The following is a 14,810-nucleotide window of genomic DNA, read 5'->3' as shown; positions in this document are numbered from 1 at the left end:
TTAGGTATTAACCATTAGCGTGTCCAAGTGGCACGGGCACTTGCACGTTTTCTAGGAGCAAAATCGGTCTGACCACTCTGATGGAGCAGCCAGCCTGATCATAGAGGAAGGCAAAAGCCCTCTCCTTCCATTTCTGCCCTCCTCTCCTTCCATTTCTGCCCTCCGGGGCCTAGTCATGCGATAACTCAAGGAGTGGAGGTACGGCAACACCGATCAGTGGCATTGTATAGCTTATAGCCTTTCAAGTTACATAGTTACATAGTAGATGATGTTGAAAAAAAGACATACGTCCATCAAGTTCAACCCATGCTAAATTTAGACAGATACTTTTCCTATATTTGTATTTACAGTATTTTGATCCAGAGGAAGGCAAACTACAAAATCCCAGTTGAAACATCCAATGATATCTCATAAGGGGGAAAATAAATTCCTTCCTGCCTCCAAATAATGGCAATCAGATTTCTCCCTGGATCAACATCCTTCCTATGCTTATTTATTTGGTATATCCATGTATACCTTTCCTTTCTAAAAAAAAAAAGATGTCCAACCTTTTTTTCAAGATATAAATTGTATCTGCCATCACAGTCTCCATGGGTAATGAATTTCACATTTTAACTGCCCTTACTGTAAAGAACCCTTTCCTTTCCTGCTGGTGAAATCTCATTTCTTCCAACCTTAAGGCATGACCTTGTGTCCTTTGTACTGCCCTTGCGATGAAAGCTCCTTGTATTGTTCCCGAAAATGTTTGTATATAGTTATCATATTCTCTCTTATACACCTTTTCTAATGAAAACACATTTAAATTAGCTAGCCTCTCCTTATGAATCAGATTATCCATCAGCTTGATTAATTTGGTGGATCTTCTCTGCACTTTTTCTAGTTCCATAATGTCTTTTTTATGAAGTGGAGCCAAAACTATACTCCATATTTAAGGTGTGGTCTTACTAATGTTTTATAGAAGGGCATAATTATGCTTAATTCCCTTCCATCCATTCCCCGTTTAATGCAAGATATGATCGTACTTGCCTTTGCAGCCACTGCATGATATTGGGCACTATTGCTAAGCCTGCGGTCTACAAGCACTCCAGTATATGTCCGGGTAGTTAAAATCACCCATTATACAAACATGACCTAGTTTTGATGCCTTCTCCATTTGGAAACGTTTTTTGGCTTCCTCAATCTCACCGAAATTTGGTGGTTTATAGCATATCCCTACAAACATTTTCTTTATCATTTTACCTCCACTGCTAATTTCTATCCACGAGGTCTCTACATTTTCACAATTCCGTTCATAAATATCTTCCCTTATAATAGGATTTCCATCAGGTTTAACATATAAACATACAGCCCACTCCTGTTTGCTTGATCCTGCCGAAAAAGAGAATAACCCTCTAAATTAACTGCCCAGTCATGAGTTTTATCCCACCCTGTTTCAGTAATGCCTCTAATATCATATTGCTCCTTTGTGGCTATTAATTCAATCTCCCCCATTTTATCTGTTAGGCGTTGTGCATTAGCAAGTATGCATTTAAGGTGTTTTTCAATTTGTCTAGTTTTCTGTTTTCTGTCACTCCCCCCCCCCCTCTTTCCTAGTTTTAAATGTCCTCCAGTCTCAACATCCTTTCCCCTAGCACAGCTAAAAGAAATCACAATACTTTTATAAAGAACAGTACAACTTTTCAAGCAGCACTTATGACCGCACCCTAGCATTTTGTTTTCATTTTACATCCCTAGTAGCGGTTAATGAGTGGAGAAAATTATTTGAAATTATGCCTTTTGTTGTAATGTAATTTGGAGAATATTTAAGCATCCCGACATCTAATGTCGCCACACACTGTATCATTCTTTAGTAGGAGCAAAGAGCCCCATTCATTATTCTATCCTATAGTGCATGTGGTCTGTAAATGAGTCGGCCTATAAAATGTATGTGGGTCCTCTTTAAAAAGAATAGATTCAGCTTCACTCGCAACCCATGACAAAAGCTACTAAAACATATGTTCATTTAGAACACAAATATAAAATATACTGTAGTGGATGAAGAGGTAAATACATAAAAACAGGTGTAGCAGACGTTATTGCGCTCACTGGGGGGCTAATGTGGGGAAAATAGCGTCTTAGCCCTGCCCCCTCTTTTTGCGTGTGGCTGGGTCAAGACAATTGGGCGCTATTCCTGCTGGCACGTTGGTTATGTCCCACAGTAATGCACCAGCAAGTGCAATAACATCTGTAGGCATCTGCTTATACATTATATTATTTATAGTATGCTGCTTCGGTGAATTAGACATTTAAAGCTGCAGTTCAAGCTGCCGTTTTTTTTAAAATATATATATTTTTCCCATTTAATCTGTGCATCAATACAATCTGCACACTGACCAGCGATTATCTAAGCTGCAGATCGATCCGTTCTCCTGCAATCAATTGCTTGCTCTGGGCTATTTAATTCAGTGATTGCACAGCATTCTGGGCAATGTAGTTCCTGGAATATGATTGACTGAGCAGTTACTAGATACAATTGGTGCACTGCTAGAGAGAGGGCGGGGCTCAAGAGCCAGAGCCTGTCAGAAGGGAAGTAGATGTCCTCTAGGGTCCAAAAAACGTAGCACAGCCAAATCAGAGAGTTTTTTGGACCCTATGGGACATCTACTTCACTTACCTTGCTGGCGTTGATGCACGCATCACCCTGGGATGAGCTGCTTTAATGTGAGTACTTACCTGCTAACTCCAAATGTCACGTTATATATGCAGATTGTTTTATTGAGTGGGTAGTCATGACCATTATGGCATATATATAGGTCTGTCACCATCTTATAGACATCTTTGCACTATTTTTACTGGCAGGAGGCTATATATACAGGTGTATACCCAGTCTCACTAAGTTCTGATAATAGCTCATTACCCTGATGGGTGAGTTCCTTTTATGCATATCAACACACTTAGGTTATGGTGTGATTGAGCCCTGACTTTGGGACTGGTTCCCTTGAACTTCGCCTGTCAGAAGGGGAAGGGGGCTGTCACTTTGGAAATGCTTCCTACATTAGAAACATTAAAAATGCCTTTAAAACAGTTTTGTTTTTTTAAATTTTTAAACGCTACAAATATTTTCTAATATTACAGATCTGATTTATTAAAAAAACACATTGTATTGTACTGTATGTCTTTATTTATATAGTGCCATTAATGTACATAGCGCTTCACAGTAGTAATACACGGGATAATCAAACAAATAACAGATGATATAAATAACGGGTCATGGAAATAAGTGCTTCAGACATAAAAGTAACATTAAGGAAGAGGAGTCCCTGCTCCGAGAGCTTACAATCTAATTAGTAGGTAGGGAGAACGTACGGAGACAGTAGGAGGGCACACGTAGGATATTGCTGAATTGCAGCTTTAAGAAGTTACGAGGCACATTTATTAAAGGTCAGTAGACTGTACTGCCCTATATATCCACATGACCTCTTATGGCTGCAATCATACTAAACGTCTGTAAGACAGCAGCAGTATGGCTTTGAAGACAACTTATGGCTAGGACACAGTATGGTATTTTAAATGATAAGCTCATTAATAAGTGCTCTACAGCAGAAGTGGGCAACTCCAGTCCTCAAGGTCCACCAATAAGTCAGGTTTTCAGCATATCCCTGCTCCAATATAGGTGGCTCAGTCGATGGCTCTATGTGTGGAGTGAACAAAAGGCAGTGCCTCTATGAGACAGGCCATAGAGCGCGCGATTGCTGAGCAGACATAATTTGATTTTGACGGGTGACAGCCGGGACACGTGCGCGGTTCAGCCAATGAGGGCGAAACCCTCACGTGATGCCTCACTGCCTGTTGCGTTTACTCCTCCAGATCCCCTAGGCCAGGGGTGAGCAAACTGGGGAGCGCGAGATTTTTCTGGGGGGGGGGGGCATTGCAGAGGCTCCGTGCTCTTCCCCAATCCATTTAAATTGAATGCCGGGGGATCGTGTGAGGCCTCTGCAACCTGAACTTACTGAGATTCAGCCGGCTTCTGGGCACGTCTCCATGAAAACGTGGCATCACATGACGCCGTGGGGGTCATGTGACATGTCACACGACCCTGCACGTAATTTGATGCAACGCGGCATCAAATGACACCGCAGGTCACATGTCGTGACATCACACAACCCTGCTGCGTCATTTGATGCCGCACTAAGGTAATGGGGGGGGGGGGAGCTCAAGCTCCGGGAGAGACAAGGCAGGGGGGTGCAGCAACAAAAGTTTGTGCACCCCTGCCCTAGGCCACAGAATGCCTCTGCAACAGGCGCGTGGGATGCCATGCACTCCGTCGTGCGCCTACTATATCCGAGGCTTTACTGGATTGTAGGTGTGATGCTCGCGGTGGCTAAATATATCTGCATGTATATATGTGCGTAGAAGTGATACTTAAAGCCAAAGAAGTTGATACGGTCACCAAGTACTGGAACTTGCTGGGAGACACCCCTTCCCACCCACTCCAACACTGCCAGGCAGTGGCTAGCAATTCATAGGTTTACAATACGTTGCTGGCACCTCTGGCAGTAAAAAATGTAAGGGACCGAGTTCTTTGTAAGGTAGGTTATTCCGGGGGCAGGCACTGCCCATTCAACCCCTTCTGGAGAACTGTAGCAAATTACAAACCAATGTGTCTCATGACTTTCCAACAATGAAAAGGATCACTGAAGATGTTAAATCTGTAGGATGTTAAATATACATACATTATGCATTTGCATATGTACACTTTCATTAGGACTTCATACTGTACAGTAGCTTACATTTGGTCAAAGTTGGCATTTTCTGTTCCTATTCAGCCTCTAAATATCTATAGGTCATACTCACAACCTGCTGCAGGATTACGATTTTAAAATAAATTCTGCAGGCAGAGCAATGAACGAATAGCAACACATAGGAGATCATTCATTAAACTGTGATAGTGCCGATCGGGTACTAATACATAGACATTACCGCCAATGGGAGTTTGTGCTATACTGCCTCAATTTACTCTATTGAAGCCTAATAAATAACCCCACGTATTGCCAGAGAATGAAGGTTATTGAAGAGGTCATGCAGAGGGCAGTCACAGCACATCTTATGGCAGCCTGCATGAATTGCCATAAACTATGGCTTGGTTTCACCAATAAACTTTAGTGCATGTGGCAGTACCACACTATATCTTCCAGAGCAGTGTTTTGTAAAACTGCAGAGAAATCTGAGCATGACGCACATATCTGTGGAGAAAAACATTTTTTCATTATACAATTAAGTTTTACAACCTTCCGGGAAATCAGATGTAGTGCTTCATAACTATCAACCTATTATAACCGTTGCTACCTTAGAGTACGCTCTAGATGTTATCTCAAGCCTTTCTGTAAGCTTGTCTTATTGATTGTTTTGCCATTTTTCACCAAGTTTAAGGCACTACCGGATTAAAGTAATTGCTTTGATTTTTGCTTCCAAATATTTAATACATATATTCACTTTGTTGAAACAATATTATTATATATGTCAGACATATGTAACAACCGACTTTTGGAATTAAAAGCACACTATAGTGCAGATATGAGCCTAGACAGTGCTACGCCACAAGGCACTTTCCAGTGATGGAAGACAGCTTGTAGCCTACTCACTGGCAATACAGTGTACAAACACCACCACAATCTGAGCACATTCCCTCAAAGTAGCATACAGGTTTGGAAATGGTATGGGGTGCCAGTCTCCCTATGTTACAATCCTGTGGGTCACGTGACAGTGGGATGTAAACAAAGCAGAGGGATACCGGCTCCCCATACCAGGGCTTGTATCTCGGGAAGTAGGGGGTCCCCGGACCTGAAACCATTGCGGTTCAGCTCCGGAGACCCCCTGCTACATTACTGTAATTTTAGAATTATAATAAAATTCCCGTGATCGCCTGTTTGAGGCGCGCAGTTAGAGTGACTGATTCAGGCTCTTACTGCACGTCTATTATATAAAGGCAGACCCCGGTAGGACTCACAGCATGGACCTCTGCTGTGTTACTCCGGCGGGCCATTAGTCTGCCGCGGCGCAACTCGTGAGAATCTCGGGCACATCTTGAAATTTTGAGCTTTGTTCGAATAACGGCCGCTGCATCTGTATGTTATATTGTTCATTGTACATGTTCAATAAAGTCCAGGACTAGCCTGTGATTGTAAGCGGGGTCTACGACAGTGAATAGGCTGGCTTACTAGCCACACTACAGGGAAGGAGGGGTTGTTCCTATGCAGTGTAGAGCAGTGTTAGTTGTAGGGGGCTTCTGGGAGAGACTTCAGTGTGTGCAGACACCAAAGTGAGTTCTCCTGCTGGACGAGTGTACTGAGGCCTAGTCCTATAGGGGATAAGGTACTGAAGATATGTGATCCAGTGTATGTACTTTACTGCCAACAAACCTCAGTCATACCAACAACCTGGCATAGTAATTGAAGCATGACTAAGAACCCAAAGAAAAAGTGTCCATGAGGTGCATCCTGTAATATCAGGATCCTCTTGGACAGGGGGCGCTGACCACTAAAGAACCACCATGAGCCAGTGCTGATGTCCTCCCCATACCATTGCGGAGATCTCCTGCCTCCTGTTTACCAACCAGGTATGAAACAGCAGCCACAGAACACACTGGTAGCAGCACATTTCACAGAGAGGGGGTGAAAGAGGGCTACATTTGGAGGCGCTGCTGAGATAGACATCAGGACAGGCTTCTGCAGCAGGGACCAGAGTCATGCTTCTGACACGTATGGACTTGGGTGCACCGCTAGGACTGGGGTTTTGGGCTTGCTGCCCTGCACTGCCGAGTTATGGGTAAAGGGGGGGGTGGGGGCGCTCTCTGAGGCGCCACGGGGGAGGGGGTTACCTAGACAATTACCAATACAGAAAAGTGTTGGGGCGTACCCTTAGGCTTTGGGAGGGAACGTGGTTACCCTTCTACTACCGAAAATCCTGTTGGGGAGTACCCTAAGGCTGCGTCCATAGATGGACCAGCCGTGATGAGGCGTGCGGACGCTCCGCGCTGAGCCCCTGCATCCTCAATGAGGATGCCTTGAGAGGGGGCACACGCGAGCGTCCGCAGGCGTGCTGAGGCGTTGGAGGTTTCAGCCGAGCGCCAAGCTGTTTTTCAGTGCGCTGTCGGTTGAAAACCTCCAATCACGGCACAGCAGCGTCAACGTCACGGCGCCGTGACGTCGGCGCCGTGACATTGACGTCAGTGCGTCGCGGGCGATTGGCCCAGCGACGTCACTGCCCGCCTCCAACCACCTCCCCCCGGCTCCTCCCGCGCACGCTGGCTCGCCTGCAAGTCCGTGCAATCGCGCTGACTGAAGCAGGCGACCCTCAGCGTTAGCGCGCTTCCGCTCTCCCCACACGTCAATGGCCCGGGCCTAAGGCTCCGCCAGGGAACGTGTACCCTTCTTCCCAAGAAATGTTGGTGCATAACCTGAGGCTCCGCCAGGGAACGTGGTCACCCTCATCACCAATTTAAATTTTGTGTGTTACTATGCAAAGACTGTGCTTTTCTATCCAAGAAGGCGGTTCCCGCTCAAAACAGGAAACCACATGGCAGCCTGTGCCAAAAGCTGCAAAATCAAAAGTTGCAAGACCTTGCTGCAAAGCATGTGTGTGTCCAACCAAAATGGCGGTTCCCGCTCAATGGGAGACCGCATGGAAAAAGTGCGGAAATTGTAAAACGAAATCTGTCCTGCAAAACCTCCTACGTTTGGCACGTAACCTCACCGCGCCCTTCTGGGTGAAAATCTGGGATTAGAGCGAACGTCAAGTCCACCCTGTTCTGAGTGGCTGTTCTCAAAACCAGAGGGAGGAGCTATGTGCATATCCCTCTGCTGTCCTGTGTGAGTGTGGAGATTCCACTTCACTTGCACGTGATAGCCTTACAGTACAGACGTGCATGTACTTACTTAATCTGCCAAAATCGTCTACGATGGAAGAAGAAAAGGGCATGCTCTTCATTCTCCCTGGAGGGTTGATGCCGATACCCAGCAATGGGGCGAACATACTATGCCTGGTCTGCCCACAATGTGCATGGGTGGGGGCCGCACTGGGATCCGCTTCTCAGTGCTCAGAATGTGCTACACAGTACCTCCATTTCCAGGGACCTGGATCGGAGACGTCTACCGATCTACCTGACCTACTGCACCGACACACTTTATTCGAGCAAATACCCAGTATGTACCTGGCAGATACCTGGAATGCGCCGCTCCTCACCTCTGACAAGCCCCGTTGCATTTGCCTTCCCAGCCTGGGTTCATGCCTGGCTGACGGGCGGCTGATCTGTTAAATGATAATGATTAGGATTTAATAGGCTGCAATGCTTCACGTGTCTACCAGATGGCATAAATTCATGAATTGTAATGCAGTATATATATATATATATACTGTGCAGTATTGCAGCCAGCGGGAATAAAATGCTTCAATCTCTGCCTGGAAAATAACCCAATGCACTCGGGCAGAAAACAGTCACAAACCTCAATACACCCGGGTATACCCGAATTCGTGGGACTAGCCGAGCTCGAATAAAGTGTGTCGCCAGTGTAGATGGATTTATCCAAAGACTGGTAGAGGAGGTGGGACTGACATCTGAAGCCCCATGGCTCGATTATTGGACCATGCTCCAGCACCTGGTGAGTTCCGACTTAAAAAGTGGGATTCGCCTCTCACACAGTGATGACTCTCGAGCGGGGTCGCTGGGAGTGCTGGGAATCGAAGCTAGTGATTCCTCTAGCCCTTCAAGAGACGTTGCCATAGCGGATATACCTGCGCCCACCCCTGCCGGGGTGCGGCTCCGTGAGTCTCCCGCTGCTGCTTTACCCGCTTCCGTTCGGATCTGCGCGTTGGAGGCGTGCCGATGCCTGGAGAGACCAGGCCAGGCAGGGCCTGCTACGCCCTTGCCGTTCTACATCTCACTGGAGAAATCGACTGGCACGGTACTCGCCAGACAACATGGGTGCAACCGTCAAGGAGGGGTCGGACGTGACCTACAACGATCCCGAGGCTGTGACCCTATCGTCCGTCACGAGTCCTGGTTCCTACCTGGAAATCCCGATGCCAGATGCCGACCTTCACACGATTGATGTTCCGGGAAGGATGTCCCAGCTCAGTCTTCAGTGCCAGGCCATTTGCGAGGCCCGTGATCGAGCCATAGCCTACATGAGCCATACCTTCGGAGGATGCCCGGATGCTGTGATCCCTGATGAGGACCCTGTGATGGGACGTGACCGCCAATGTCGCTGACCTTCTGGCTTCAACATCCGCCACTGCTTCCGTGGTGGTGAGTACCCCTCCGGGGGACCTATTCTTGCAGCACTGCCAAGTACTGGAGCAGGAGGTGGAGCAGAGACGCCGCTCCTTGGAGACACAGGCCTGGAATGGCATTGCCCAATCCACAGGAGCTATTGCTCATACTCTGGGGCGTGGCCAGGAATTGGCCTTATTATGGACAGTCTACACGGCTGCCACTCCGGCTGGGCCCCGAAATTCCAATCCTCCGGAGAACTTGGTCTCTGGAGCCAGAGACTTATTAGGTTCTGCCCCACAGTCCCGTTCACCCCCGTCACCCTCTCCAGATCGTTCCATTAGTCCGACCTATAGTCCCAAAGGAGCGAGTGGTGATTATAGTGACAAGTCCCGGTTGTCAAGACCTGTTATGCCCGTTCTGACTGTAGCCATTCCCGCCACAAAGGCGGTAGCTGTCCCTTGCGCCAACGAACTCACGTGTGACTGACAATGTGGCTACCGACGCGGACGAATTGTCATGGTGGGATCCACAATTTAGGGGATACGTGCCTCACCTAAAACGCACCAGGTTTTTTCTAGAACGGGGAGCTGACCATTGGTGGGAGGATGGGTATTTCTCTGCGGATCAACAAGTAGAGATAATGCACAAGCGTCGTGCCAAAATGGAGGAAGGCCTTTTCTCCGGACCAAAGGGAGAGGACTTAACTAGGGAGTCTCTGTGGGAAGGACCAGTATATTGGGTCCTACCAGGTCAGGCCTACGGGCATAATTTGACCAAAAGTAGTCGCGCTGATAGGGTGCTGGTCCAAAAGTTTAAAGCAGAAGGATACAATTACCCTTACCTTCCAAAGGATTTAATGTGCCAAGCGGAAAGGCATAGACAAGAGTGGGTACGTGCATCTCTCATGGACCATGTAATGCAGCGTGTGGGTAGTGCCCGTTAAAGGGATGAAAGGTTTGCTTTCCTGAGCAAAACTTGGCATGTAAGCTGAAACATACACCTTGATAGGGTTGAGTATGTTACTGAGGATGGCCGCCAGCAATGCTAGTCCGTGACAGTGTGCAACAGTGAAGGGAACATGGTACGCAAACCTGACCCTGCTCATTATTACTGACGGTCCAATTACTGTGCGACATGTTGACATTGCTTATTGCATTTTCATGTTAAATGTATAACACTGGTGTGGATGTTACGCCTCCTGCGGGGTCGGGAGGCATTTCAAAACCAAACAGAGAGTGTAGCCCAGTCTCCTGGGACTACCAACTTCTAGGCCTCATAACACTAAGTCCCCTTTAATAAGTGGTCAGTGTCAGCAGTAGACTATGCTGGGTATGTTATATTGTTCATTGTACATGTTCAATAAAGTTCAGAACTAGCCTCTGATTGTAAGGGGGGTCTATGACAGTGAATATGCCGACTTACTAGTCAATCCCCAGGGAAGGAGGGGTTGTTCCTATGTAGTGAAGAGCAGTGTTAGTTGTAGGGGGCTTCTGGGAGAGACTTCAAAGTGTGCAGACACTAAAGTGAGTTCTCCTGCTAGAGGAGTGTACTGAGGCCTAGTCCAATAGGTTATAAGGTATTGAAGATATGTGATCCAGTGTATGTACTTTACTGCCAATAAACCTCAGTCATACCAACACCTGGCGTAGTAATTGAAGCATGACTAAGAACCCAAAGAAGAAGAAGTGTTCATGAGGTGCATCCTGAAGCCTCAGGATCCTCTTGAACTGGAGGCGCTGACCACTAAAGATCTCTTGCCTCCTGTTTACCAACCAGGTATGAAACAGTAGCCACAGAACACACTGGTAGCAGCACATTTTCGAGGGGGAAAGAGGGCTACATAAGAATGAAATACAAAAGTCAGGAGTTGATTTTACTGGAGCTAATTCCACTAACAATGAGCAACTTATTGTTTGTTGACATACGCTGAAATTATTATTTAATTATCACTGATAAGTAATTTCTCATGAAGACAATAACATTCTGTTAGAGTGAGCACACACATTATGGCTATTGCAAAATAATTATACACAGACAATTCTACAGCATATACAGTGAACCGTGCACAATATAATGGTAGATTTTTATACAAACATTGAGAAGCAATGCTACTTCTCTGAGAAACCAGATACTGATATTTGAACCTGTTTTACCAACAGGGAGTTTGATAAATGATGCTGAAGCAGTCAAAGTACTTGCAATACTTTCTTAAATATTATTGACAACGAATATATAGCTCTAACCAGGTCTTCCCTTTGTAATTCCTGTTTCAATTATGCAAAATTTGTAGCAGACATTTTTCATTCATGGTCAAACCTGGGACCTTTTGAGAGGCATAACACAAATGAAATGCTTAATTTTCAACCGCTTTTACCTTACCAGTTCTGTGTGATAACCGAAAACAGTATGTGCAGTATCTGCCTATATCATATTCCTAAAATGTACTGCAAATTTCCAACAAACAAAGTGTAGATGTAGCAGATATTACTACTCCCATTCATGCGGAATAACGCAAGAAAAAACACCGTAAATATTAACGAGATGATGCATGCATTACCATTGTTTTCAATGGCAATTGCAGTAAAACGTGCGGTAGTATTAACGCCTTTAATGGGAGTAATAACATCTGCACACTGTCTTAATTCCCCCCCCCCCCTCAGACAATGACATTGCATTAAACTTACATTTCCTATAACAATGTTTAATGCTGAATGAAAACACACAAACATAAAATTGCCTACCTCTGTCAGATGTGGTGTTGGGTTAAATCCACAAAGATTGCACACTATGTTCTTGCATTCTGTACATGTGTTAAAGTTTGATGGATCCTTGGACCCAATATTTAGCTCTGTTTTGCAAAGAGGACATATTTTCGGTTCGGGGATCTTTCCTGCTTTTTCTAGATCTGGTTCTTTTGTAATCGTTTTACATTCAAGATTTTTCGTCTCCGTTTCTTTGTCTTGGATCTTTTTCTGTTCGGTCTCTTTTGCTGTAAGGATGGATTTGGACTGCTCTGTTTTTTCCGCTATCATTGCTTTTGATTCCTGTTTCACTGCTGGGCGTTTTGGTGACTGGTGAGTATGAACAGCCTCTTTTGCTGTTTTCTGGGGGTCAACTGATTGCTGTGAAGTTGGAGGCTGCTTCGGAGCTGTTCCATGTGTGTTTTGGGATTGAGCACCTGGTTGTGACGAAGTGGAGATTAAACTAGAGGCTTGGCTAAATATTGATGCACCAAACCCAAAGAGTTTCCCAGTAACGGTTTCTTGTGGAGTTGTAGGCTGATGCTTTGTAGTTTCTGTGACACTTCCCAGATTAAGACTGAAACGCCTTGGCTGCTCTTGAGATTTCTGAGGCTTTTGAGGCTGTGGCGTGCTCTGTGTTGGAATGGTTTGTGGAACTACAGGTTTATGTGAAGGGCTGGATTTTGGGCTTGCTTGGACTTGTTGTGCTTTTGGAACTTGTTTGTCATCAAGTTTAGCGTTCATCTTGGTTGGTGTCTTTTTAGGATCTTGTTTCAGTTGTGCCGTTTCAACTTTTGGGGGGCTTTTCACCTCTGAATTAGAATGTTTCGATTCTTGCACTTCCTGGGATGGAGGCAAGTTACCAATTAGTATATTTTTCTCTTCAACTTGATGTGTGTCTTTTAATGGCTTAGCCAAATCTGGTAATTTAGGATCTGAACATTTAGGCGCTGTTGATACAGGGACTTTTGATACTGAGGAATCTGGTGGTGCCTGTAGCACTTGAGAAGATGACACAGTGTTAGGGACTGGCGCCATCTTTTTTATTTGCTGCGGCTTGTTTTCAGATAATAATGGTGGGGTTTTGTCAGATAAGGTTATTTTAGAAGACGTTTTCTCCATTGGAGGCTCGGCTGTTGCTTGCTTAGGTTTATACATTGGCGAGTCAGTCACAGAGGGTTGCTTGGTTAGCATTGGTGGCATTTTAGGACCTTGTGTCATTGTTTGATCTGATACTGTGATAGATTCTTTTTTATTCGAAGCAATAGAAGTCTCCGATGATGGTCTTATCGGTGGTGATGCAGGTACAGGCTTCTGGTTGAGGAGTTGTGGTGTAGAAGCTGGGACTGAAGTCATATCCATACCCAGTGCTCGTTGCATCTGACAATTCAAACAAAGCCACTCTTTTATCTGTTAAAATGAAGAGAAAAAAACACAAGTATTGTTAGAAAATTACACCTAAATACATTTACTTTTTTTTATTTTTTATTGGGTGTGTATAAATATAATGGTCAGTATTTGTTTTCTGATTTCACATGCACCTTGACATTCCTTAAAAAGGTGAAAATAAACATTATTTAGATACAGATTAATTGTAGATGCATACTTGTACAATTGGTGATGAGCCCACTGACAAGGAAGCAATATCAGACAAGAACATAATATATGATGTAATTGTGGGTGAAAACATGAATTCCCATGATTATAAATCAGTGTGGTTCAATATGAAGACAGAGGCTAAGTAACACAACACACAAACTAACGTTTTAGATTTTAGGACTTCAGAGATTGGAAAATATTTAAGGGATCATTTGGCAGGGTGGGGTGATTTCGTGAAGTGCAGGCGCATTGGGAAAAACTAAACGATGCAATACTAAAAGCAACAAACCTTTGTGTCAGGCAGGTTAGTAACAACAGAGAAAAGAAGCCTGATCTTATTATTGTTTATTTATAAAGCGCCAACAGCGCGGTACAATGGGGGCACCGCAATATGTATATTACATGAACAGAATGATATACCAAATAAGGACAGACATGCACAAACAGATACAAGGAGGTAATAAGGGCCCTGCTCCTGAGAGCTTACAATCTAGAGGTAACAAGGGGCAATGTTGAAATAAAAGGTGGCATTGATGGCGCAGAATATCACAACACATAGTTTATCCCACCAAGGGGGAGGAATGAGCTGGCTACAATTGCACCATTTAGCTAAAGACCAGTAGCAAAAACAGTATAGGCAAAATAAGAGTAGGTGGGACATACAACACTAGTCAAATGGTTACAGAAAATAGATGTATAAAGCAAAGATAAAAAAAACTTGAGATTTTCAGTTGAATGAGAAATCCACAATAAAGTTAAAATATAGAACAGTGCACCATTAAATGCACCATTAAATATGTCACAGCTGTTTGTTTTGTGATGACCCTTAACTAATGAGTGTTCACAGGGTGATAGCTACCCTTAGGAAGTCAATGTGTCCCAAAGAAACACAAAAAAAGTCAATATTCAAGATAATTGGAAAAAAGAAAATTTATATATATAAAACTGACACAAAAACACAGAAAAACATACAAAACACACTTAAAATGAAGGCTACAAATATTTCAACATCTGAGTGTCATTACTCCCTTTAGTTTCCCCAAAAGCACAGCAAAGTGATACTGTACCTTTTCTGCAATTGCAGTAAATAATTGAGATTCTTGGATCGTGAGTAAAATTTTTCCTATTTGCCACGAGCTATTAAACTAAAAAATCTGTAAACAATGTCAGACTGTATCAAGCCCAAGAAACAGCAATTAATTTGATGCAGTACAAGTAAT

The 14,810-nt window shown here is 44.5% G+C and overlaps 1 protein-coding gene across 11 annotated transcripts in view; it reads right to left on the bottom strand.

Moving 5' to 3' along the window:
- PCLO (piccolo presynaptic cytomatrix protein) overlaps positions 1-14,810 on the bottom strand; it is a 442,770-nt gene that overhangs the window by 381,694 nt on the left and 46,266 nt on the right. For all 11 annotated transcript variants that reach the window (XM_075599559.1, XM_075599565.1, XM_075599568.1 and 8 more), the window contains exon 3: positions 11,992-13,401. In XM_075599559.1, coding sequence (XP_075455674.1) covers positions 11,992-13,401 — 1,410 coding nt within the window. The remainder of the gene's footprint in view (positions 1-11,991; positions 13,402-14,810) is intronic.

The sequence above is a fragment of the Ascaphus truei genome, chromosome 5 (assembly GCF_040206685.1).
Source record: "Ascaphus truei isolate aAscTru1 chromosome 5, aAscTru1.hap1, whole genome shotgun sequence".
NCBI classification, from domain to species: domain Eukaryota; kingdom Metazoa; phylum Chordata; class Amphibia; order Anura; family Ascaphidae; genus Ascaphus; species Ascaphus truei.
The sequence above is the reverse complement of the archived record's forward strand: the minus strand, read 5'-3'. Positions and strand labels throughout refer to the sequence as shown.